The sequence below is a fragment of the Alligator mississippiensis genome, chromosome 2 (assembly GCF_030867095.1).
Source record: "Alligator mississippiensis isolate rAllMis1 chromosome 2, rAllMis1, whole genome shotgun sequence".
In the NCBI taxonomy this organism is placed as follows: Eukaryota; Metazoa; Chordata; order Crocodylia; family Alligatoridae; genus Alligator; species Alligator mississippiensis.
This window is the reverse complement of record NC_081825.1, coordinates 492,151-514,177: the sequence shown is the minus strand read 5'-3', so window position 1 is coordinate 514,177 and position 22,027 is coordinate 492,151. Positions and strand designations below refer to the sequence as shown.

General features: G+C 70.8%; 4 protein-coding genes across 4 annotated transcripts in view; 2 read left to right on the top strand and 2 right to left on the bottom strand.

Annotated features, from left to right (window-relative positions):
- Window positions 1-482: 482 nt before the first annotated feature.
- Window positions 483-2,482, top strand: LOC109285916 (neurofilament light polypeptide-like). The gene is made up of 3 exons (XM_059721269.1): window positions 483-1,358; window positions 1,458-1,582; window positions 1,727-2,482. Exons 1-3 carry the CDS (start codon window positions 483-485, stop codon window positions 1,770-1,772), a joined length of 1,047 nt encoding a protein of 348 aa, XP_059577252.1. The 3' UTR covers window positions 1,773-2,482.
- A 483-nt stretch (window positions 2,483-2,965) lies between these two features.
- LOC106737635 (interleukin-12 subunit beta) lies at window positions 2,966-6,472 on the bottom strand. Its single transcript, XM_014601226.3, has 7 exons — window positions 6,395-6,472; window positions 5,290-5,416; window positions 4,254-4,496; window positions 3,760-3,868; window positions 3,479-3,666; window positions 3,254-3,402; window positions 2,966-3,094 (listed from the first exon to the last, which is right to left on the bottom strand). Exons 1-7 carry the CDS (start codon window positions 6,470-6,472, stop codon window positions 2,966-2,968), a joined length of 1,023 nt encoding a protein of 340 aa, XP_014456712.2.
- Window positions 6,473-12,063: 5,591 nt separating this feature from the next.
- On the bottom strand, window positions 12,064-16,846 carry DQX1 (DEAQ-box RNA dependent ATPase 1). Its single transcript, XM_059721213.1, has 11 exons — window positions 16,429-16,846; window positions 15,745-15,938; window positions 15,168-15,543; window positions 14,780-15,031; window positions 14,462-14,549; window positions 14,082-14,237; window positions 13,742-13,933; window positions 13,548-13,673; window positions 13,058-13,248; window positions 12,717-12,907; window positions 12,064-12,615 (listed from the first exon to the last, which is right to left on the bottom strand). Exons 1-11 carry the CDS (start codon window positions 16,705-16,707, stop codon window positions 12,420-12,422), a joined length of 2,241 nt encoding a protein of 746 aa, XP_059577196.1. The 5' UTR covers window positions 16,708-16,846; the 3' UTR covers window positions 12,064-12,419.
- A 2,682-nt stretch (window positions 16,847-19,528) lies between these two features.
- LOC102574301 (dedicator of cytokinesis protein 2) overlaps window positions 19,529-22,027 on the top strand; it is a 107,599-nt gene continuing 105,100 nt past the window's right edge. Inside the window, exon 1 of the mRNA XM_059721156.1 lies at window positions 19,529-19,634. Coding sequence (XP_059577139.1) covers window positions 19,592-19,634 — 43 coding nt within the window. The 5' untranslated portion in view covers window positions 19,529-19,591. The remainder of the gene's footprint in view (window positions 19,635-22,027) is intronic.

Sequence of the window (22,027 nt, the reverse complement as noted above, 5' to 3'; positions counted from 1 at the left end):
GGGAGGCGGAGCGCTGGGTACCTCGGTCCCCGCCAGTCCCGCCCCCTCGGTGGCCACGACCCGGGATCCACCCGCCCCGCCCTGGGCCGGGGGCGGCCTCCCGTGCGACCCGCCGCGGGGACCCGGAGCCCCCACTCCCGGGCCGGGCGGCCGGCGCTGTCCGTGGTGCTGCAGCCCGGCCCCGGCCCCGGCCCCGGGGGTCCCGCCCGCCTTGAGCTCAGCCGGGAGGACTCAACCCCCCCACCCGGGCCGGGCGCGTCCGCACCCGCGGCCGCACCCCGCCAGCACCCGCACCCGCACACGCGCTGCGGCGAGAGCCGCTGGAACCAGCCTTGACCTTGACGCCGCCGGGCCCGAGCCCGCCCCGCGCGGCGATTGGCCGGCGGCCCGCGAGGCCCCGCCCGCCGCGGCCATATAAGGGGGGCGGGGCTGTGCCGCAGCCGGGCCGCGGCACAGAAGCACGGAGGCGCGGGACCGCAGCCATGAGCCTGGGCGCCCGCAGGCCGCGGGCCGAGGCCCTGCTGTCGCTGCGCCGGCCGGGGCCGGAGCTGGCGGAGCTGCGGGCGCAGGAGACGGGGCAGCTGGCGGCGCTGAACGACCGCCTGGCCGCCTACGCGGAGCGCGTGCGGGCGCTGGAGCGGCGCAACCGGGCGCTGCGCCTGGAGCTGGAGGCGCTGCGCGGGCAGCTGCGGGAGCCGCCGCGGCTGCGCGCCCTGTACGAGCAGGAGGCGCGCAGCCTGCGCGGGCGGCTGCAGGCCGAGGCGGGCGAGAAGCGGCGCCTGGAGGGGGAGCGCGAGCAGCTGCGCGGCCTGCGCGCCCGGCTGAGCGAGCGCTGCGCGGAGGAGGCGCGCAAGCGGCGCGGGGCCGAGGAGGCGCTGCGCGGGGCGCGGGAGGCGGCGGCGCGGGCCGCGCTGGGCGGCCGGGCGGCGGAGGGCCGGGCCGGCGGCGCGCGGCGGGAGCTGGCCTTCCTGCGCCGCCTGTGCGCGGAGGAGGGCGCGGAGCTGGCGGCGCGGGCGCGGAGTGCGGGCGCGGAGCCGACCCCGGCCCCGGCCCCGGCCGCGGCCCGGCCCGACCTGGCGGCGACGCTGGGCGAGCTCCGCGCGCAGTACGAGGCGCTGGCCGGCAAGAACCGGCAGGCGGCCCAGGACTGGTACCGCACCCGCTGCGCCTCCGCGGCCGACGTGGCCGCCCGGCACGGGGACGCGGCGCGCGGGGTGCGGCGGGAGACGGCCCACTGCCGCCGCCTGCTGCGCACCCGCGCCGCCGAGCTGCAGGCGCTGCGCGGGGCCGTGGCGGGGCTGCACCGCCGGCTGCGGGAGCGGCAGGAGCGGCAGAGCGGCGAGGTAGCCCGGTGCCAGGTGAGGCCGGCGGCGCGGGGCGGGCGCGGGGCCGGGGCCGGGGCCGGGGGCGGGCGCGGGGCCGGCGCTGAGCCCTGTCCCGCTCCCGGTCGGTGCCAGGAGCGCGTGGAGGAGCTGGAGCAGCAGGTCGGGGCGGCCCGGCTGGACATGGCGCGGTACTTGCGCGAGTACCAGGACCTGCTGCACGTGAAGATGGCGCTGGACGTGGAGATCGTTGCTTACCGGTGCGCCTGGCCCCCTCCCAAGCCCCCCCCGGACTCGGGGCCGCGAGCGCGGGGCAGCCCCAGGCCGGGCGGGCTGGCACGGGGCTGCCCCGGGCCGGGGTAGTGGGGTCCCTCCTGCTGAGCTTGCTGCCCCGTGTCTTCTAGGAAGCTACTGGAGGGCGAGGAGCTGCGCTTCGCCTCGGCCCTGTGACCGCTGGAGCCCGGGGCCGCCTCCCCGCGCTGCCCCCTCCCCTCCATCCTGCCGCCTGCGCTGTCGCCGGGGGCCCGCGGCTCGACCCTGCCCGCCTGGCTCCCTTGCTCCATCTCTGCCCCTGTTGTGCCCCCGGCCACCCTCGGCACGACCTCCCTGCCCCGCGCCCCTGCCCCACTGCAGCCTGCAAGGGGCGGGGGCCGAGACAGCGGCCGCCCCCCCCAGCCTGCACCTCGACCCCCACAAGTGAAGCCCCGGGGCCCCCGGCGATAACCGCAAGCCAACCACCTGCCCCCTCCGGTGCCCGGTGGGTGAAACCGCAAGCACCGTCCCCCCCGCCCGCGGCGCTCCCCAGCGCGGGGGAGTTGCAGCCCCCCTCAGCGTCTGTGGTGCACTGCATGGGCTGGGGGCAGCTCTGCCCCCCGTGCGCCCCGGGGGGAGCAGGGGAGGGAGCAGGAGCTGCTCCCTCTGCCTGGCCTGGCCTGGCCTGGCCAAGCCGCATCCTGCTCTGGCCCTGCCCTGTGTGAGGCAGGCCCTGTAACCGGCCCAGCCCCTGCAGGGGGGCCCAGCACCCTAGCTGCTGTCCCTGGGGAGCTGCAGTGTGAGGAGCAGGGGGTGGCCAGGCCCTCCTCCCCCACTTGTGCCCAACAGGGCCCAGGGCTGCCTGCCCTCCTGTGTCCGGCTCAATAAAACCCCTTGTGTTACCCTGACTCTGAGCCTCTTGCTGATAACTGGGGGCTGGGTGCAGTTCTGGTCCAGCTCCCGCAAGGCTAGTTCTCACCTGAGCTGCATGCGTCCCCCTGCTCCCGCCCGACCTGGGCTGGGTGATGGTGGGTCCCTGGGCTGGGGCCAGGGGCTGCCTGCCCAGACGGGCCCCTGTGCCCAGGGGGGAGAGCTGGTGGCTGGGGGCTTGGTGATAGATGCCCAGGCTCTGGCCCCATCAGGGAACAGCTGCCCGCTGCGGTGTCAGGGCTGCTCCAGGGCAGAGAACCAGCCTCCAAGATGCACCAGGCCCAGCCAGGCCCTCTGCCCAAATCCGCCTACAGCAAGACACAGGCTACTGCTCTGGGGCTAACTCTTTATTGTGGGTGCTGAGGCAGGGATGAGGGCTGCTCCTTGGCAAGGACCCAGTGCCCTTAGCCTGGTGCGGGTGTGTGGGGCTCGGGTGGGACCGGGCGGCTCAGGGCAGGCAGTCACACGTCCTTCCAGGGTGTCCAGGCACTCCACCTGGAGTTGGCAAAGGGGTCCTGGCAGCTGAGGCGCACCTGGCGCACAGCCCCTGCCAGCTGTATCTCCTGCACAGTCTCCAGCTGCAGATTGCCCTGTGGGGTGGGATGGGATGGGATGGGGTCAGTGTGGGCTCAGCCAGGCTGGGCCCAGGCCTGCTTTTGTGTGGGCAGTGCGGGGAGGGGGACCACTGCAGGCTCTAGGTAGTCCCCCCGGGTGGCCCTGGGCTGGGGTGAGGGTCCGGGGGTACTCACCATAGAGCCATCGTGGTGCTTGTACTGCAGGCGGTAGCGCAGGGTGAAGTAGGAGTGCGGGTGGCTCCAGGAGGCCGGCGGGGCCCAGGCCAGGTGCAGCTGCTGCCCCTCGCGCCACGCTGTCACGTTCTGTGGGGGCTCGGGGCGCACTGCGGGCAGAGCAGGGCTGTCAGCCAGGCACTGGGGGTATGGGGGGGGGTGTGGGGGTGAAGCACGGGGACGCACCGATATCACGCAGGAAGAGGCGCAGCCTGAAGTCTTCGAATAAGTGGTGCCTCGTCAGCGCCTGCAGCTCCAGCACCAGAGGCTGCATCTCCTCGGCAAAGGGGCAGAAGCCGGGCTCCACAAAGTCCATGTTGACCAGACCCCGCTGCTCCAGGCCCGTGCACTGCCAGGCCCCGGGGCTCTCACCACTGTGGGCACAGCACAGCCAGTGTTGGCACCAGGGTGGGGGCCAGTGATGGAGGCAGCCCTGGGCGTGAGGCCGTGGGGCAGGGGGCACCCACCTGCGGAAGATGCGGGCGCGGAAGAAGGCATGCTCCAGGGCTCTCCACTCGCATTTGAAGGTGCCACAGTAGGACTCGGCATGGCAGGACACCGCCTTCACCTGCTCATCTGGGGACGGTGAGGGTTGAGCGCAGCCCTGCGGCCCTGGGGTGACCCCCGCTTCCCCCCCCCAGCCTTGGACCCAGCCCCAGACCTCCCAGTCTTAGACTCAACCCTGGATGTCCCCAGCCCAGCCCCCAGTCCCAGGCACCGGCAGCTCCAGCTCTGCACCCCGCTATCCCCAGACCCCCCAGCCCTAGACATCCCCAGCTTCACACACCCCCAGCGCCGGATCCTGATATGCGTCTCAGCTCCAGACATCCCCCAGTCGCAGCTCTAGACCCCCCAGCTTCAGACACTTGCTCAGCCTCCCCCAGACCCCTCAGTCCTAGATGGCAGCCCAAGCCCCCAGGTCTCTGGAGACACGGCCCCACCATCCCCAGCCCCCATGCACCTGAGAGCCGGTGGATGAGGCGACCCGGGGTGCTGCGCATGGCCAGGAAGGTGGTGTCGAGCAGGCGGCCGTGGGCCCAGCACGTGTAGTTGCCGGTGGCCGGCAGGTCCAGCCCCACCACGGTGAGCTCTGTCCCAGCTGGCACCAGCTCCACCATGGGGTCCGGGTCCCCATTCAGCTGCCAGGTCTCGGGTGGTTCCTTGCAGCTCAGCACCACATCCTTGTCCAGGTCCCCAACCTTGACTGGGGGCACTTACTGCTCACACTGGGCCAGTGGCCATCTCCCCCACTCTGTGTGCCTACAGGGCCGCCCCAGCCCTCCGGCCCCGGTGCCCCCTGTGTCTGCATCCCCTGCTCCCCCCTCCTGCCCCATCCCCATCCCTTGCCCCTGCCCCTGCCCCGTGGCTGCAGGACTCACGCTTAGGGGGGAAGCCGGTCAAGGCGGCGGCAGGGACTGGGCAGAGCGTGCCAAGCAGTGCAGCCAGCACCAGCACCTGGGACGGAGGTGGAGTCAGTGCCACGCAGCCCAGAGCGGGACCAGGACCCGTCCCGGGGAGCCTGCCGGGCCACGACGCTGGCTGCGGGGCACGGAGGTGCCAGGGTGCGAAGCGGCTGCCAACAGGATGGGCCAGGGGGCGGCAAGCAGACTGCTGGTGCAGCTGCCATGGGACAGGGATGGCTGGGTGCTGGGAGAGGGGCCTTTTAGGAGGGGCCGGGGGGCACAAAGGCAGCCAGTGCTGGGCATCTGGGGTGGGGGCGACAGATGGACTGGAGGGGGGCAGATGGTCAGAGTGCGCCTGTGGGAGAGGCTGGGCATGGCCCTGCCCCTGCCCCTGGGGCCTGTGGGCGGTCATGGCACTGCCCGGAGGGCCAGTCCCACAGACCCAGGGCTCCCCCAGGGCAAGTCTCCAGTCCCACACCCTGCCCTGGCAGCTCCCTGGGCTGGGAGAGTCCAGCCCCGGTGCCGCTCCCCCAAGGCCCCCAGCAGCTCCCCACCCCGCCTGGGCCCAGGCCCCACAGTGGCCTCCGCCCCTACCTCGAGTGGGCTCCGCTCCATGCTGCCGCCGGGCTGGGCACGAGTGTGCCGGGGGCTGTGGCGGCTCGGGGACCCTGGGCCGGACTATATAGGGGCCGGCGACGCTGGGGCAGCCCCGGGGGTGGAACTGAAAGGAGAAGTGAGGAAACCACAGTCGCCGTTGCTTCTCAGAAAGAGAAAGGTAGCACTGGGCCAAATCCTGTCGCAGCTGCAGGACGCTACCCACCCCAGCCCAAGGGGCCTCACTGCCCACGGGCTGTGCCGGCCGGGCGAGACCGGACCCCGATGTGCTGGGTGCTGTGTGGACCCAGGCCGAGACAGGCCCTCGGCTCAGTTCAGACTGGGTTTCAGGAAAAACTTTACTGGGAGGCAGCGGGAGAGCCGCCAGGGGATGGGGGGACTCTTCATCGCTGGAGGGGTGCAGCTCAAGGAGACGCCAGGCAGCCGCGGGCGGGGGATGATTTGGGCACTGCGATGCCTGTGCTCCCTGTGGTGGGCTCCGAGTCGGCCACGGCCGGGCGGGCACAAGTGACAGGACAGCGATGTCTGGGATAACCCCCCGACTCCGATCATCCGGGGGCGCTGCCAGGGACCGGGGAGACGGAGCAGAACGGGAGGGTTAAACAGGCCCTGCTGACACTTCGCTCTCGCCCCGGCCAGGGTTGGCTGCATCGTGCATGGCTGGGCCCCGCTGCCGGCAGGATCCCTCACTCCCTGCCTGCAGCAAACTCCCCTGGTCCCCCGAGGTCTCGGCTTCTCTGCCAGCCTCAGCCCATTGCCTCTGCCCCACGGCTCCAGGCCTCTCTGCTGCAGCCCCCACGGGGTAGGCTTCCCTGTCTGCCTCCTCTTCGCACCCACAGCCACACGCCAGCTCCTGGCCTGTATCTGCTTCTCCCCCGGTTCTGGGAGGGGAAAGGGACCCTTCCTGCAACCCCGCCATCAACCCTTTCCCTGCCGGAACAAACACCTGCACAGAAACCCTTTCCACACGCAGCATCCAAACAAGCAACGCAAGCCCATGATGGGGGCCATCCCGCTCCCGTGCGCTGCTCTCTGAGCGTAGTTTCATGACAGAGCGCCCGCGACCAGGCCGCTTTCCCGTTACGGTTTCAGGACACGTCAGATTCTCGCCACAAGCAACGCCACTGCCACCGCCGTCCTGGCGCACTGTGGCCATCTCCATGGCTAACGGCCGTGTACGTGGCTAGGGCTGCAGTGTCCTGATGGCCAAACAGCGGTCACTCTTTCAACGTGGCATCGCATCTTCCCCTTGATTATTCAACCCTGGCTGGAGCGCGCGCTGGGCCGCCTGCTGCTTCCAGTCAGGCCCTAAGCCGGCGTCCAAAGCCTTTGTAAACCCAGGGAAGGGCTCAGAAAGGTCCTGGCCCCCGTCAGGGTTCGCCCACCAAAGCCTTGTTTAACTGGTCGGGTGTGCTGGCACATCCTGGCCCAGTGGCCCTGTCTGGGGTGCCCTTCCCAGGCAGGTCTGCCAAGGGGGCTGCAGTGGCGCTCAAGCTCGGTTCAAACCCCCTGTAGAATCCCACTGGTCCCATAAAACACAGCACTTTGCTTCTGGTGTTTGGGATTGGGCAGTTTTGGACGGCATCAATCTTTGCTGGGTCCTGGCACTCAGTCCCCAAGCCCACCCGTGTCCAGTGTGTTACCTGTGCCATTCCTGCCCGGCACATCTCCCTCTTCATGGTGAGGCCTTTGCTCCCTGACCTCATGGAGATGCTCATCCCCCGGGGCAAAGGGCATGCAGCCGGTTGGGACTGCACTCAGATTCAGACCCCCCCCCCAACCCAGCTGTGGAACCGGCACTGCTGGGGAAGACCGCAGCTTTGAGGTGGTTTAACAACCAGCATCTCCTGCACCTCCTTCTCCAGGGCTGTCCGGGATCCCCTGGAATATGCCTGGCTGGGCTGGATACGGCGGGGGGGGGTCCCCTGGATTTATTTGGTGATGGGCACTTGTAACTCGGCCTGGCTGACTGGAGAACAGGGGGGCGCCGGCAGCAAGGGGGCACCGGCTGCCCACCGCGCTGCGACCCTGCCCGTGGTCCTCCCACTCCATCCTGCAGCCGCTGTCCCCCCCCCGCGTCCTGACAGAGGGGCCCGGCTGCAGCAGCCTGGGCATAGCAAGGTTTCATCCTGTTTGCATGGGAAGCACCACGGCTGGGTCACAGCCAGGTAACTGCCACATCTGTCACATCTGGCAGCCGATGTTTGACAGGATACGGCCTTGCCAGGCTGCTTGCAGCTCGTCCCCTCTCACTGGGATCAAGACCAGGCCCTGGTCTCCCACAGCGCTGGGGCAGGCCAGCGAGGAGCAGATCAGGAGCCCCCTGCCCCAGGGGAGCTCCCTAGACCCTCTGCTCCTTCTCCGCACTCAAAGGAGTCGCCTGGACCCACGCTTGCCCAGCGATCCACCCCTGAATTCAGGCCCTGGGGGCATGGAAGTGTCCCTCCCGCTACTAACTCGGCCCCTCTGTCCACTCCCTGGTCTGGGGGGAGAGCAGGTGTCACCATATCCCCTCCAGACCCCACGCTGCCTGTGTCCACACCCAGACCCCCAGCCCCTACCAGGTACTCCACCGCTTTCCTTTGGCTCTTGGTCACCCCCGTCGGCCTTTCTCGCTACCTTTTCCAGCCCTGCATCTCTCTACACGGTGACTTCCTCTATGTCGTTCCCTACCGACACAGGGATTGGGACGTGATGGAGAGCCCCACGACCTTGTGCCCCTCCCGGCTGGGCCCTTTCATCTGCGTGGAGGCTGCAGAAAGTCTCTCAGGGGCGCCCTGAAGGGTCTGCCCTGAAGGTTGCTTCCCTTCATGGCCTTCCTGGACCCAAAGCCCCTTCCCTGTCTTTCCTCCTGACTTGTGGCCCCTCGTGTGCATGGCTGTCCCTGGTGCTATTCCCTTCTCACCTGCCCATGTCTCCGGGATGGTGCTCTAGGGCCGCTTTCACCTTTCGCTTGTCCTCCCTGCCCCGCAGCCATATGAGGATGACCTTCAAGGGCCTTGCCCTGCAACGGAGGCAGGTCCAGCACTCATTTCCTTACACGGCCTTGTAGACCCCTTCGACCCCCACCAAACACTGCAGTACTCGCAGGGAAGAGCCTTGCCTCGCTCCAGCTGCCCCTGCTGCCGTGGTGGTTTCCGTGTTTGCAGCTCAAACTCCGTCTTCTTCCCCTCCAGGCTCCAGCATCGCCTTCGGTCCCAGGTCCCCTGGGCTCTGCCTCACCGACCGCGGTGTCGGGCTGCCCCCATCCTGAGGATGTCGAGTCCGAGCTGGTGCTGGCGGCAGGGTCCTCTGGCCTTCGAGTTGGGTTCGCCCCTCCTGATTCGGCTCTGGAAGGGCCCGAGCGCGATCTGCTGGGACTGGCTCCATGGCTGCGGCCGCTGAGCTTTGGGCACCTGCTGAGAGGCGATCTCCTCTCTCCCAGCATAGCCTGCAGCTCCAGCCCATGTCCCAACCCTTCGCTCACAGGCTCAAAGGGATGAAAAGAACAAACCTTCTGTCTCCTCCGGCCCACGCGTGGGGGGCAGACGTGTCCCAGGGGCCTGTCGATGGCCCCGGCAAGGTGAGAGACTCAGTGACAGGAGAGGTCCATCGTTGCTCTCACCCTGGCCCGGGCTGGCTGCATCGTGCACGGGTGGGCCCAGGGGTGGGCAGGAGCCCTCACCCCGTCTGCAGCGAACTCCCCTGGTCCCCCGAGGTCTCGGCTTCTCTGCCACCCTCAGCTGCCTGCATCTGCCCCGTGGCTCCAGGCCTCTCGGCTGCGGCCCCCGCGGGGCAGGGTCCCTCGGGCTTCACGCCGACTCCGGCAGGCTGGAGGCACTGGCACGCTCCAGCTCCCTGGCACTGCACAGACCTGCAGCTTGTGTCCCGGGGAGCCGTGGCCCACGAGCCCGCTGAGGCAGGGGCAGCTTGGACAGGGGGCCTGGGGATGAAGGGCTGGGGTAGGGCAGGCCTGGTGTCGGAGGCAGGAGGGCAGTGCCTCCCGGGGCTGCAGGCCTGGGGCAGGCGGGGGCGATACCGGCAGAGTGGGGCCCAGGGCCCAGCTGGGGAGGTGCCAGCTCGGCTTCGGTTAGGGGATGATGTTGTCCTGCCCCCGCTGCACCCTGCAAAGGCTCTTGCAGTGGCTGCATGCCTGTGGTGCCCGTGGCTGGGCTGATCTGGGCTGTCAAAAAGCTCCTGATGGAAACCCGGCAGTGAAGGCGCCGCTGGCAGTCGCCCACCCAGGGAGCGGGGCAGGTCCTTGGGGTCAGGCACGACTTAGGGGCAGGGCCGGCTCTGCTCACCCAGAACTGGGGGGTCCACAGGCTGGTGCGGGGGGTCCTTCTGTTGGGAACAGGCTGGAGGGGGTGCCTGGGGCTGGTTCACACAAGCCTGATCCTGCCCAGAGCAGGGGCTGGACCAGCTGTGACCCGCCCCGCCTCCACCCTGCTGGCCGGGCTGGGAGCCCCTGGCACTTGTGACACTGAGGGGAGAGCCAAGGACACGGGCAGCTGGTCAGTCCAGTGGGAAATAGCAAGATAAGCATGTGCGTGCAAACACATGTGCATGTGTACATGCATGTATGTGCGCATGCAGGCATGAACGTGCTCACACATGCAAATGTACACATGCACACATGCGCGCACACACATACATAGGTGCACATGCACATACATGCACATGCGTGTGTGTAAGCAGGCGCAACCCCTGCCCTGGGCCTTGCTGTAGCTGTGACTGGTGGGCGAGCCGTGGCATTCCTGCGAACCCACCTGTCGACGTAGAAGCCGTCAGCGAAACTGTATGGGAGGCAGGAACTACCGCAAAGGGAATTGAAAATCAGCAGCCAAATGTCACGGCCGCAGTGGGAAGCCATGGAGCGTCTCCCCCGGATCCTGTCACCATCCTGGGCGAGGGCTGAAGACGCAGCCAGGGGAGCACCAGGGCAGGCAGCATCAGTTGGCCTCTGGCCAGACAAGTGGTGCGGAGGAGGCTGCTCATCGGGACCTGCGTGGCTGCAGCCGGGCCTGGGTGCCCAACTCAGGCCTCGCGCTGGCTGCATGCTGGGCTCAGGCCCTGGTGCCCCCACCACCCCCAGCCCCATGCACTGGGGTCAGGCCCCACGCACCAGCTCTACCCTCCGGGGCCTCGCTGCTGGCCCCCAGCGCACCTGCAGGCCCAGGGATTTGGCCACAGGGAAGCAGCAAATGCCCCCCCGGCAGCACAGGCTCAGGGCCATGGGAGCCCCGCAGGCTGGAGCCGTGGCTCCGGGGCCAGATCCGGGCTCAGGGAGGAGGAGGAGGAGACCTGTGCCTGGCAGTACAGTCTCGTGCCACGCTAGGACTGCCCTGGCCCCCCAGCATGACTGTACCCCAGGCTACGCTGCCCCGGGTTAGGGCTTGCGTGTCCGCAGCCAGGGCCGGGGGCTGCACCGGGCAGGTCTCCTGCATGGACCCCAGCACCATCTGCGCCTGGCCCCGAGCAGCTGTGGGCAGATGTGGCTGATTACCCCAGGACGGGCAGCCGCTGACTCCGTGCTACCCTCCTCTGCCTGCCCCCTGGGTGTACGGTGTCTTGGCCTGGCCCCGCAGCCCCCCCCCCCCCCCCCCCCCCCATGAAGATCCCAGCAGGGTCAGGGTCATGCCAGGCAGGGGGCTTGGGACCTGGCAGCAGGGGCTGGTCTGGGCCCCCCCAGCGCCAGGGAAGGGCCAGAAAGTCTCCTCGTGGCCCCCCAGCTGAGCGAGGGGCAGGGCAGGCACCAGGGAGGAAGCGAACTCCGGCCAGTGCTCGTGGCCCCCCCCAGGGCATCAAAGGGGCCTGTGAGCAGCCCTTGGCCCCCGGGCAGCAACAAGGCCTGCCCGCCCCCCCCCCCCCCGCGGCCTCCTGGCCCATGGCCAGCCACGAGCACCATCACCGCGACCTCCTCCGCAGCTTCCCCTGCACAGGGGCAGTCCCACGCCTGCTTCCCCTGCGCTTCCCTGGAAAGCAGCACCACGGGGGAGTCCTGCCGAAAGGGCAGGCAGCTCCCTGCCTGAGTCACGGCTCCGAGCTGCAGGGAGCCGGCGCTACACCGTGCAGCAGCAGGCATCGCCTGCCCCCGGCACTTGCAGGATTCACAGAAAGGCTGCGCTGCCCCCGCCCCGCTCCCTGCACCACCGGATTTGAAGCCCCCCCACCCCTGAGGCGCTGGTGCTACTGCAGCCCAGGCTGGGCTGCGCCAATGCTGCTGGGACCAGCCCCGCGGGGTCCCGGCTGGAGGGTCTTGCCCCATGCTGCACTGGGGCAGAAACGGGTTTCCCCCCTGCTCAGACTGGGGGTTTCCCTCCCTCTGCAGTGGGGCATGGCCTGGGCCTGGGTGCTCTGCAGTGTCTGTGACCCCCATGGCAGGAGCAGGACGCTGGCGGCCTTGGTCCTCCTGCTTTCTTGGGGGCAGGGGCAGTGCCTGGGCTGTGTTGGGGGTCACTGGCGTGCGGCTCCGAGGCTGGGCTGGTTTAGACAGGGGGGACTGGTACTGGATGCGACCCCCCCAGCTCCCTGCCAGCCCCTTGGTTGTAGGATCGTACAAAAGGAGCTGGGAGTCATGGCACAACGGACCCCAGCCCCTGCCCAGCGCCCCTCGGCCCCAGGGGCCAGCAGCAGCAGACCCCAGCCCCAGACTTGTTATCGTACCCCCAGGTTGGCTCCCCCCAACCCTGGCAGTGCGGGGCTCCCCAGATGCCTGGGGCCAGCAGGCCCGAGCGTGTCAGGGGGCAGGTAAGAGCAGTCGGAAAACAGAAGTCACAGAAAAACTTTATACACAAGAGCCCTCTGGCTGGGCCCCTTCCTGCTCCTGCAGCCCCGGCCCCCCCGGCCCTCCGACAGACCCGCAGCTCCGGGCACGGCCCGCAGAGCCCACACCCCCAGCAGCACCACGCGACCCCACAGCGTCGGAGGCAGCCTCCATCCCCGTCCCCAGCCAGCATGACGATGGGACAGCCCCGGCACCAAGCAGACAGCGCCTGCCACCGCCCTCAGCCTCAGTCCCTGACATGCCGCGGGGCCGGGCTCCGGCCGCAGACGTGGGGGAGGACAGCTGGGACACGACACAGCAGCCCTGAGCTGCCAGCCACCGGCCAGGCTCCAGCGGCTCTCGCTCACTGCAGCGTGCACACGTCCTGGTCCCCATCATCGTCCTCCTGCAGGGTGGATGCAGCACCCTCCTGCGCCGGTGCGGGGGCCTCCGGCGTGGCCGCCTCGGCTGCCAGCTGCTCCCGCAGCTCCATGAGCACATCGCGGCTCTCGCTAGGCGGCAGGTTGCTCAGGTAGTACTGGGGGGCCAGCTCCGCCAGCCTGTGGGGATGGGGACAGGGACGTGAGCCCAGGTCTGGCACTGAGGCCAGCACGTGCTGCCGGCCCCCAACCCCACCCCACCCCATGGGGCTGCAGCTCACAGGCGGGGCTGGATCTCGGAGACGACGCGCAGGCAGTTGTCCTGGGAGATGCAGAACTCGTGGAAGAGCAGCCAGGGCGGCGGGCGCGGGGGCGGGCGGCGCAGGCGGTAGCAGCAGGTGGGCGCCAGCTGGGCCACGTGCCGGTGCGTCAACATCGTGTAGTTCCCGGCCCCGTCCAGGTCCCGCGCCACCTGCCGGGGGGGGGGGGCACGGGGTCAGGGGGGGCCTGGCAGTGCCTGCGTCCCCCCTCCCCATGCCCATGTCCAGCGCCCCTGCCCCACTTGTGCTGCCCCCCTTGACACCCAGACTTCCCCCATTCATGCTGCTCCCCCCTAGCACACCTTGAGGAAGCAGCCGGAGACGAGGGCGCGCTGGAGGTTGCAGATGTTGCCAGGGGCACCGAAGGCCGGGGGGGACACGGGCAGTTCGATGCGCCGCATGGCCTCCAGCAGCTCGGCCCGCAGCGCCACCGCTCGCTGCAGCACCGCTGCGCTCAGCCCCTGCTTGCGGCACCAGCCCTCATCCGCCCCGTCTGTGGAGACCAGTGTCAGCGTGGGGTGCACTTCCCACACCTCCCCACGGGTGCTGGCTGCCCCTCCGCCCCCACACCTGCGCTGGGGGCCGTGGCTCCACCAGCTCCCCCGGCACCTGGCCCAGGCGATGCTGGCCCGTGCCCATGGAGCCCCAAAGGGAGCAGGAGATAGCCGCAGGGCCTGGGGGAAAGGGGGCAGTCGGCCGCCCGCAGCCTCGGGGCAAGAGAAAGCTTCTGGGTCCTGACAGGGGTGGCGGCAGATGGGGAGCGCTGGGGGGCCGGGTGGGTGCAAGACTCACGCTGCTGGTAGGCGTGGAAGACATTGATGAGGGTGAAGTGGTCGCCATCGCGGTGCAGCAGTACCCGGCGCCGTGCAGCCATGGCCTCCTCCAGGCGTGCGGGCACCGGCAGGAAGCAGGGCCCAGCTGGGGGGGCAGGGGAGGGTCAGCGCGGTGCCGGCAAGGCAGCCCCCCCCAACCTGGCCCGGCCCCACCTGTGAGCATGGCAGCCAGCGTCAGCATCTCATCCACGCAGTCGAACTCGCAGGCAGCCACCAGGGCTTTGGCCAGCGGCGGGTCCAGCGGGAACTCGGACATGATGATGCCGACCTCCGACAGGTTCCCGTCGTCGTCCAGCGCGGCCAGGTAGTCCAGGTCCTCCAGCGCCTGCATCAGCGCCTCGGGGGCTGGGGGAGGGCAGGGGCAGCTGGGGCTGCAGCCGCCCGGGTCCTGATGCCACCCAGGCCCCATCCGCCTGGGACCTTATTACCAGTGTCCCCACCCCGTTCGTGCCCCCACCCTGGACCCTGCTGCCCTCCCCAGGGCAGGCGGTACCTGGCCGGTCAAGGAAGTCGCACTGGCCCATGTCGGCAATGTCGAGGCGCTTGAGCAGCAGCACGAGGCGGCTCAGGTTGGCCTCGGCCACCTGGGGCGCAGGGCAGGGCGGCAGGCGCTGCGCCTCGGCCTCCGGGTACAGGCGCAGGCACGAGCCTGCGGGGCAGAGGGCGCTGGCTGACGGGGTCCCGGGTGCGGGCGAGGGGTCCTGGCAGGGCCAGGGGTCCTGGCAGGGCCAGGGGCAGGCAGGCAGGCAGGGAGGGCGCAGGCCAGACCCGGAGTGGGGAGGTGAGAGCAGCCCAGAGTGCCCTGCCCCCCACCCAGGCCAGGCCAGACTGGCAGTGACCCCACGGACCCCCCTCCACCGCCCAGGGGCTCACCTGTGGCCCGCTGCCTCCGTGACTCTGCCTGGCTCTGGCTGACGGGTCGCAGCACCTGGGACTCGGCCCGGATCCAGGGGTGGTAGACCTGGGAATGACAGCCGCGCTGACCCACCAGTGCCACACGGCCCCCACAGCTCAGCCCACCCTGCTGGAGCCCGAGGCTGCCCCACGGCTCCTTCCCCCGCAGGCAGCTCTGCCGTGGTCCGGGGGGTCAGCCACTGCCCGGCGCAGGAGGGGCCAGGCCTCCCCGCTCCGAGCAGGGACAGAGCAGCCTGGAGGGGGCCGAGGGGTCTGTAGGGGACGAGGGTCACTCACGCTGCGCAGCTCCAGCCCGGTGTCCACAACGTGGCTCACGGCGTCCAGCGAGAAGGAGGAATCCGCAAGCCAGTGGGTGACGATCGCCCGCCGTGGCCGGCTTGCTCCTGCCTCCTCGGGCTCCGGCGCCGCGTAGACCTTCTGGGCTGCCCGCCCCAGGCCGGGGTGCAGGGGCAGCACCTGCAGCGGGCCCAGCGCTGTGGGCAGCGCTGCAGCCGCGGCCTCCAGGGCCTCGCAGCACTCCTCGATCTCCTGGGGGAGCCGGGGGCATTGGCCATCGCTGGGGGTGCCCACTCTCTGCCAGGGACCCCGCAACCCCCAGGGACCCTGCCAGGCTCCGGGGGGGTCCTAGCAGCACCCCTGGCATGAGGGTCCTGCCCCCACCCACCTGCTCGCTGGCCACGTAGAGCAGCACGTCGCCGGGCTCCTGGCGCTGGTGCAGGTCCAGCACGGCCTGGCAGGCGGCCGCCACCCGGGCGTGGGCGGGCAGGTCGTGGTACAGCACCGGGCAGGGGGGATGCGGTGCCGGCACCCAGACCAGCGGGGGGTCACGGAGGAAGTCGCGGAGCCGCGGCTCGAGGGCGGGCGCTGCGATCACAACGAGGCGGAGCGCGGGGCGCTGGCGCTGCACGTCCTGGAGCAGCCCCAGCAGCACATCCGTGGGCACCGTGCGCTCCTGCGCCTCGTCCAGCACCACCACCCCGTAGCGCTGCAGCAGCGGTGCCGACATCATCTCCCGCAGCAGCATCTCGTCCGAGCAGAACCTGCCACACCAGGCACGGCTCAGGTGCCGCGCGTCGGGAGCGAGGGGGTCTGGGGGCTGCCTGCCTGTTCCCTGGGCAGTGGGGTGGCGCTGGGGACCGCCCAGCCCGGACCCGGGCAGGAGTGGGGTGCACTCGGGTGGGCTGCAGCAGGATGCTCCCTGCAGCTCTGCCCCTGCCCCCGCCCCAGGGGGTTGCTCCCACCTGAGCAGCGTCTCCGGGGTGCAGCAGTCGTCGTGGGCGACGCAGTAGCCGACCTCGTGGCCCAGGTTGAGGTCCATCTCGTCGGCCACGCGCAGCGCCAGGCTGAGGGCGGCCGGGCCGTGGGGCTGGGCGCAGACCACCAGGCCGTGCGCCAGCTGCTGCGACAGCACGTACTCCGCGCACCACTGCGGGACCTGCGGGGAGGCAGCCCCCGGCAGGTCACGGCTCTGGCTGCCGCACCCCATGAGGCGGGGGGATCTCGCCCTCCCTCGGGCGTGCACCGGGGACGTCCTCGCGTAACCAAGGCAGCCGCGGCCGCGCGAGCCCCAGCACCCGGGCGATCGCCCACGGCCGCAGGCAGCTCCGCTGGGCGCAGCGCACGCGGCCGCCAGGGCCTCGCCCGGGGCAAAGTCCTGGACGCCGGCTGCGTGCTGCTCCAGCCGCGGTGCCCCGCCCCGCCCCGCCCGGCCCGGATCCAGTTCCAGGTCTGCACCTGCCCGACCTGCCCGTCCGCCCGCCGGGCACGGGGCGCGTCTGCCGTGGCGCTGGCGCGGGGCCCAGGCGGGTGCGGTGCGGTGCGGCACCGCCGCCCCGCGCTGCCAGCGCGCGTGTGCAGGGTGCGGGTGGGAGCTGCCGCGGGCGGGCGCGGGCGCGGGGCAGGCCAGGACGGGCGCGCGGGCTCACCTGGGTGCTCTTGCCGGCGCCGGGCGGTCCGGACACGAGCACGACGCCGCGCGCGCCCTGCAGCCGCTCCAGGAAGCGGTACTTGGCGGCCCAGGCGGGCAGAGCCCGGCGCCGCCGCAGCAGCCCGTAGTAGCGCGACGAGAAGGGCAGCCCGTCGTAGGGGTTCAGCGCCAGCTCCTCCGCCGCCGCCGCCTCCTCCTCCTGCTCCTGCTCCTCCGCCACGACCTCCGCCTCCTCGCCCCGGGCCCCCTGCCGCGGCGGCCGCCCGGCCTCCTCCATGGCCCGGGGGTGCACCTGAGCCGGGCGCCCGCCCCCGCCGTTAACCCCTGCGCTGCCGGGCCGCGGGGGTGGGGGGGGTCCGCCCCGCTCACCTGCGCTCGCCGGGCCGCGCCGGCTCCACCCGGGAGCTCCCACGTGAGCCGAGCTCGGTCACGCGGGCGGGCGGCGCGGCCAATCCGAGCATTGCAGGGGGCGGGGCCAGCCGGGGCCCCGCCCCGCAGGGCGGCGATTGGGCGTGGAGAGCGCCGAGGCCCCGCCCCCGTGCAGCCCCGCCCCCGCCAGCTGGCGATGCCACGTGGCGGCCCGGCCCGGCGCGGCCCGGCCCGGGGCGCGAGGCTGGTGCGGGCTGCGGGGCGCCCCCTCCTCCGCGCCCGGCGCTCCTGGGCTCCCGGCCCCCGCGCCCCCCGCGCCCGGGGCTGCCTCTGCCTCGGCGTTGGTGTGGACGGGCCTGGCGGTGCCCGCGGCTCCCTGCGGCCGAGGGCTCGGGGTCGGGGTCGGGGTCGGGGTCAGGAGTCCGCGTGCCAAGCCGGGGCAGGCGCGGGGCATCAGGAGCCGGGTCACGGCGCCCCAAGGGCGACGCGCGGGGTGCTGGGCAGGCGCGGGGCATCAGGGGAAGCAGTGCAGGGAGGCCGGCGGCGCGGGGCCGGGGTCGGTGGCCTACATCCCTGGTGACCGGCTCAGTGCCTCGAGCCGGGGCTGCGGGGCCACATCCTGCCTGGGCTGGGCGGAGCTGAGCCCGCGGCCGCCCCGGAGCCGGGCAGACCCGGCCTGGCGCCTCCTTGGCTGACGGGTCCCGGTCTCTGCAGCGCTCCTGCCCCGGCCACTCCGGTGGAGCCACGCAGCTTGCCAGCCCCCCCCGGACTCTCTACTTACTTGGCACAAACTGCAGCTGCTTCTGCACCGCTGACACGGAGAAGCCCCGCACCCCAAGCTCCTTGGCCCCGGCCCTCTCGAGCTCCCCGCCTCAGTCAGCGTTTGCCCCCTCAGCGAGACCTCGCTCCAGCCATTTGTCCATCCATCCAACTAACGGCAGATCAGATCGTCATCGCTGGGGTCTGGGTCGTTCCCAGAGCCGTGGCAATGTCCCCATTCCTCACCTGGACCAGGCGGACACGGACAAGGCCGAGGACTCAGCAGCCCCCAGGCTGGGGTGCAGGAAGTGGGAGGAAAATGCTGTTGTTGCTGTTTCGAGGCCGAGCATCAGCATCGCGCGTGTCTGCGCTGTCAGGACACGCTGCCGGCGTGTCCCCGGGGCCCGGCGTGCCCGCCACCCTGGGCTGTCGGGCTTGCATGAGCCGCTGGGGTCCGTCAGTGCCTCGAGCCAGAGGGTTGGACATGGAGACCGCAGCGGACGCGATCCACCTGCACCTAGTGAAGGCGTTAGTCCCGCTCCCACGGCACAGGCTCGCCAGCGACCTTGGGCCACGGGGTGCAGGAAAACGAAGTGGGTTGATGCCCAAGTGGCACCAGGCCTCGGGGGTCCCTCGGGGGTCCCCAGGGCCTGTTGTGGGCCGGGGCTGGGGTTAGCACACATGTCAGCGGCTTGGGCGCAGGCGTCGGGAGCTCCTGATTGCAGCACAGTTGGGTGGGCCGGGCCTGGGGGTCGCAGCTGGCTCAGCTCCAGGCAGGATCAGGCCCATCCAAACCCCGCTGGACATGTCTGGGACTGACCTGGTCCTGGCACCACCCCCATATCCGCATGCAGCGGCCAGGCCTATTGCCCCTGGGAGGGCTGATGGGCGCTGGGTCCTGCACTGCTCCCGCCCCCGCGCTGCCAGGATGCCCACCAGGCTGTGCCCCAGCCCCGGGAGCCCACCCCGGCATTGCCCGCGGTGGGCACCTGGCGGCATCCAGGGCCGGTTCATCGCAGTGCCGGGAGGTGGTGCTGTGGCACCAGCGCCGGAGCTGCAGGGCCAGAGCGCTCGCTGGCTTAATTGGCATATGTATGAATATGCATTAGCTCATTTGCATACCACATCTCCCCTGGGCTCTGCTTTCCAAGCTGCTGCACCACCCCCAGCAAAGGACACCTTTGCCTGGGGCTTTAGCTGCTCCACAGCGGCCAGGGGTCAGCGGGCCGCAGTGCCTGGTGGGGAGGCAGGCGCGGGGGCCAGGCCTGGCTGGCTGGGAGCCCGGAGACGCCTCATCCTGGGCTCTCAGGCCCCAAGGCAGTGGCTGGCTCCGGGCCCTGGCTTGTGCAGGTCTGGCTGGTGTTTGTGGTCCCCTGTGGCCTCGCGGCTTCCCTGGATACCCCGAGCCCCATGCACTGCCCGAGTGGCTGCCTCCCCGGCCACATCCCCGTGGCGCTGCCTCACCTGGGCGTCCCCTGGGGCCTTGGCTCCCTGCAGCCTGGCAGGTGCCCGCGGGTGCAGCGATGAGTCTCCCGTGGTCCGTCCAGCTGCTCGCAGCCTGTGCTGTCCTCGCAGGGCAGGTGAGCAGCACACGGCGCAGCATCGCCCGTGCGGCCCCGGGGCCCGAGCTCCATCCCTGCTTGGTGCTAGGGCTCGGCTGGGCTGGGGCCTTCCTGGGGCAGCTCATTGGGGCTGGGGGGCCGTGCAGCTGCCCCCGACCTGGGAAGCAGCAGCACGTGGGAAGGCACCAGGCCTCTGTCACTCGTGGGATGGGAGGGGGCCGGTGGGTGGGAGCCCCATGCCCACCTGCACTGCACCCAGGCCATGGGGAGGGTCTGGCAACCCCCCCAGCCTGGAGCCCCGGGCCGCTCTCCCCGCCAGGTGGGGCAGAGGGTGCTCAGTGCTGGGGCCCAGCTACGCATTGAGGAAGTGGCCCGGTGAGGTTTGCACAAGTCAGTGACGTAGGCGACTGGAGCGCGGGGAGGAACTCGCAGCCGCGCAGCCGGGCACTTGCCGCTCCGTGCCCGCCGGAGATGGGCCCCTGGCTGCCCACCAAGGAGGAGAAGTATGGCATCGGTGAGTGGGCTGGGGGCTGCGCCGGCAGCCGGGGAGGGGCGCAAGCCGTGGTGCAGCCGGGCTGCTGGGCACACGGCTGGAGTGGAGCTGCTGTGCTGGGCAGGGTGGGGTGGGGCCGGGTGGGGTGGGGCAGGGAGCCGGGTGCCAGGGGCTGTCAGGGCCTGAGCGGTGCTGGGTGGGCTCGGAGGGGCACTGGCTGCAGGGTGCCAGGATGGGGCGAGGGGGCTGCTCTCTGGCAGGGCTCCTCTGGGTGCAGGAGCAGGGCAGCCGCAGGTCTGGGTGGCGGCACCCCGGCCTTGGCCATGATCCCTACTGCCTGCTTTGCTCTGGTGGAGCTGGCAGTGACCTTGTTTGCTCGGGGCTGGGGCCTGGGGTGCTGAGTGAGCTGCAGGGTCCTCAGCTCCAGCCTGTGCCCTGCAGCTCCGTGCCCCCACGCAGCCCTGGGGGCCAGCCGGCCCTGCCTGGCTGCCCTTGGCCCCGGGGCCAGAGGGGGCTGTGGTCGGGTGGCGTGGTCCAGCCCCATGCACCGGGCACTGCTCTCCCCACATGCTCTGCAGAGGCAGGCGCGTCTCCCGGGGGCTCCCGAGGAGCTGGTGGGGGGAGTGTTTTCCTGCCGTTGCAAATGAGGAAGCTGAGCCCCGCGGTTGCAGGGGCGCGGTCACACGGGCGCTGTGCCCTGGAGCTCAGACACTGCACTGTCCACAGCCACGAGCCCGGGGAGCAGGGCCTGCTTTGGGCAGCACTGCACCCAGCACCCCACTCCCAGAATGCACCTGGGCAGTGCTGCCTTGCTCCCACTGTGGTGCATCCTCACCCTGCTCCCACAATGCACCTGGACAGTGCTGGGCCAGGCACCCCAAACCTGCCATGCACCCACCACCCCCCTCCCACAATGCACCTGGGCTGCACTACTCCAGCCACCCCCTCCCACAATGCACCTGGACAGTGCTGGGCCAGGCGCCCCAAACCTACCATGCACCCACCACCCCGCTCCCACAATGCACCTGGGCTGCACTACCCCAGCCACCCCCTCCCACAACGCATCTGGACAGTGCTGGGCCAGGCACCCCAAACCTACTATGCAGCCACCACCCCCTCCCACAGTGCGCCTGGGCTGCACTACCCCAGCCACCCCGTCCCACAATGCACCTGGGCAGTACTGCCCTGCTCCCACTGTGCACCTGGGCAGAGGTGCACCCATCACCCTGATGCCACAATGCACCTGGGCAGCACCTGGGCAGCACTGCCCCAACCACCCCATCCCACAATGCACCTGGGCAGCACTGGCCTGCTCCCACTGTGCACCTGGGCAGAGGTGCACCCACCACCCTAGCCCCACAGTGCACCTGGGCAGCACTGTCCCAGCCACCCCGTCCCACAATGCACTGGGACTGCCCTGCAGCACCAGGGCTGTGCCAGGTCCCTGTGCCCTGCCCCGAGTCCCAGCCTTGCCCCAGGCTGCTGTGCCCCCCGCACTGGCTGCAGCACCCAGGCCAGCTCGGGCCGTGGGCAGCATGGGGTGGATGCAAGGCACGGGGGGGGGCTGGGTGCTGCAGCTGCCGGATGGGGTGTTGTCGGCGCCGATCGGGTGCAGAGATAGACAGAAATAGCCCCTGGTCTCCGAGCCCTTCCTCAGGCGGCTGCGGCCAAGCAGGAAGCGCCTTGCTCGCTCCGCGCCTGCCCTGGCCTCGTGCGGTGTCTCTGTTCCTGCTTTCTTCTCGCTCGCTGCTCCGCGCCTGGGAGCCGTCCCTGCGGGTTCCCACAGGTGGGGGCCGTGGCCCTCCGCCCCGACACGCACCGTGGTGGAGAGCCGGTCCTGGGTCGCTCGTGGCTCAGGGGCCTGCGGGTGGGGCCGGGCTATGGCTGAGCGGAGCAGAGCACGGGGGGAACGCTGGTGCATCTCGGGGTCCCATCTGCACCGACGGCCTGCGCACCCCGGCAGGCTGCGTGTGTTACCGACCCCTGGACTGGGGCCAGCCTGGAGGCAGTTTCTCCTCCGCACCCGCATGTCCATCTTGTGCCCCTGCCATCGCCACCCTCCCACGCTGCCCGTTCCTCTCCCGCTGCCGTGGCCCGCCTGGCGCTTCAACAGCGAGCAGCCACCGGCTCCATCGTAATCAGGCACAGCCATCCTTGCCGGCTCCAGGGCTGCTGAGCTCGCCTTTGCAGCTTGACCCATGCTTGGCCTGGCTCCTGTCCTCCGTGTCAGACCTCACCGTGCCTTCCACGTGGCAGCCATGGGGCCAACCCTGGGTCCCCCGGGACGGCTCTGCTCCACGTCGCCCAGAGCCTCTCGGGCCCCGAGCGGGGACCTCCATGCCGAGGCCGACTCCCGCCTGCACGGGCTGGAGGGGTCCGGCTTAGCTCGGGGTCACAGCCCCGCAGCGGGGCGG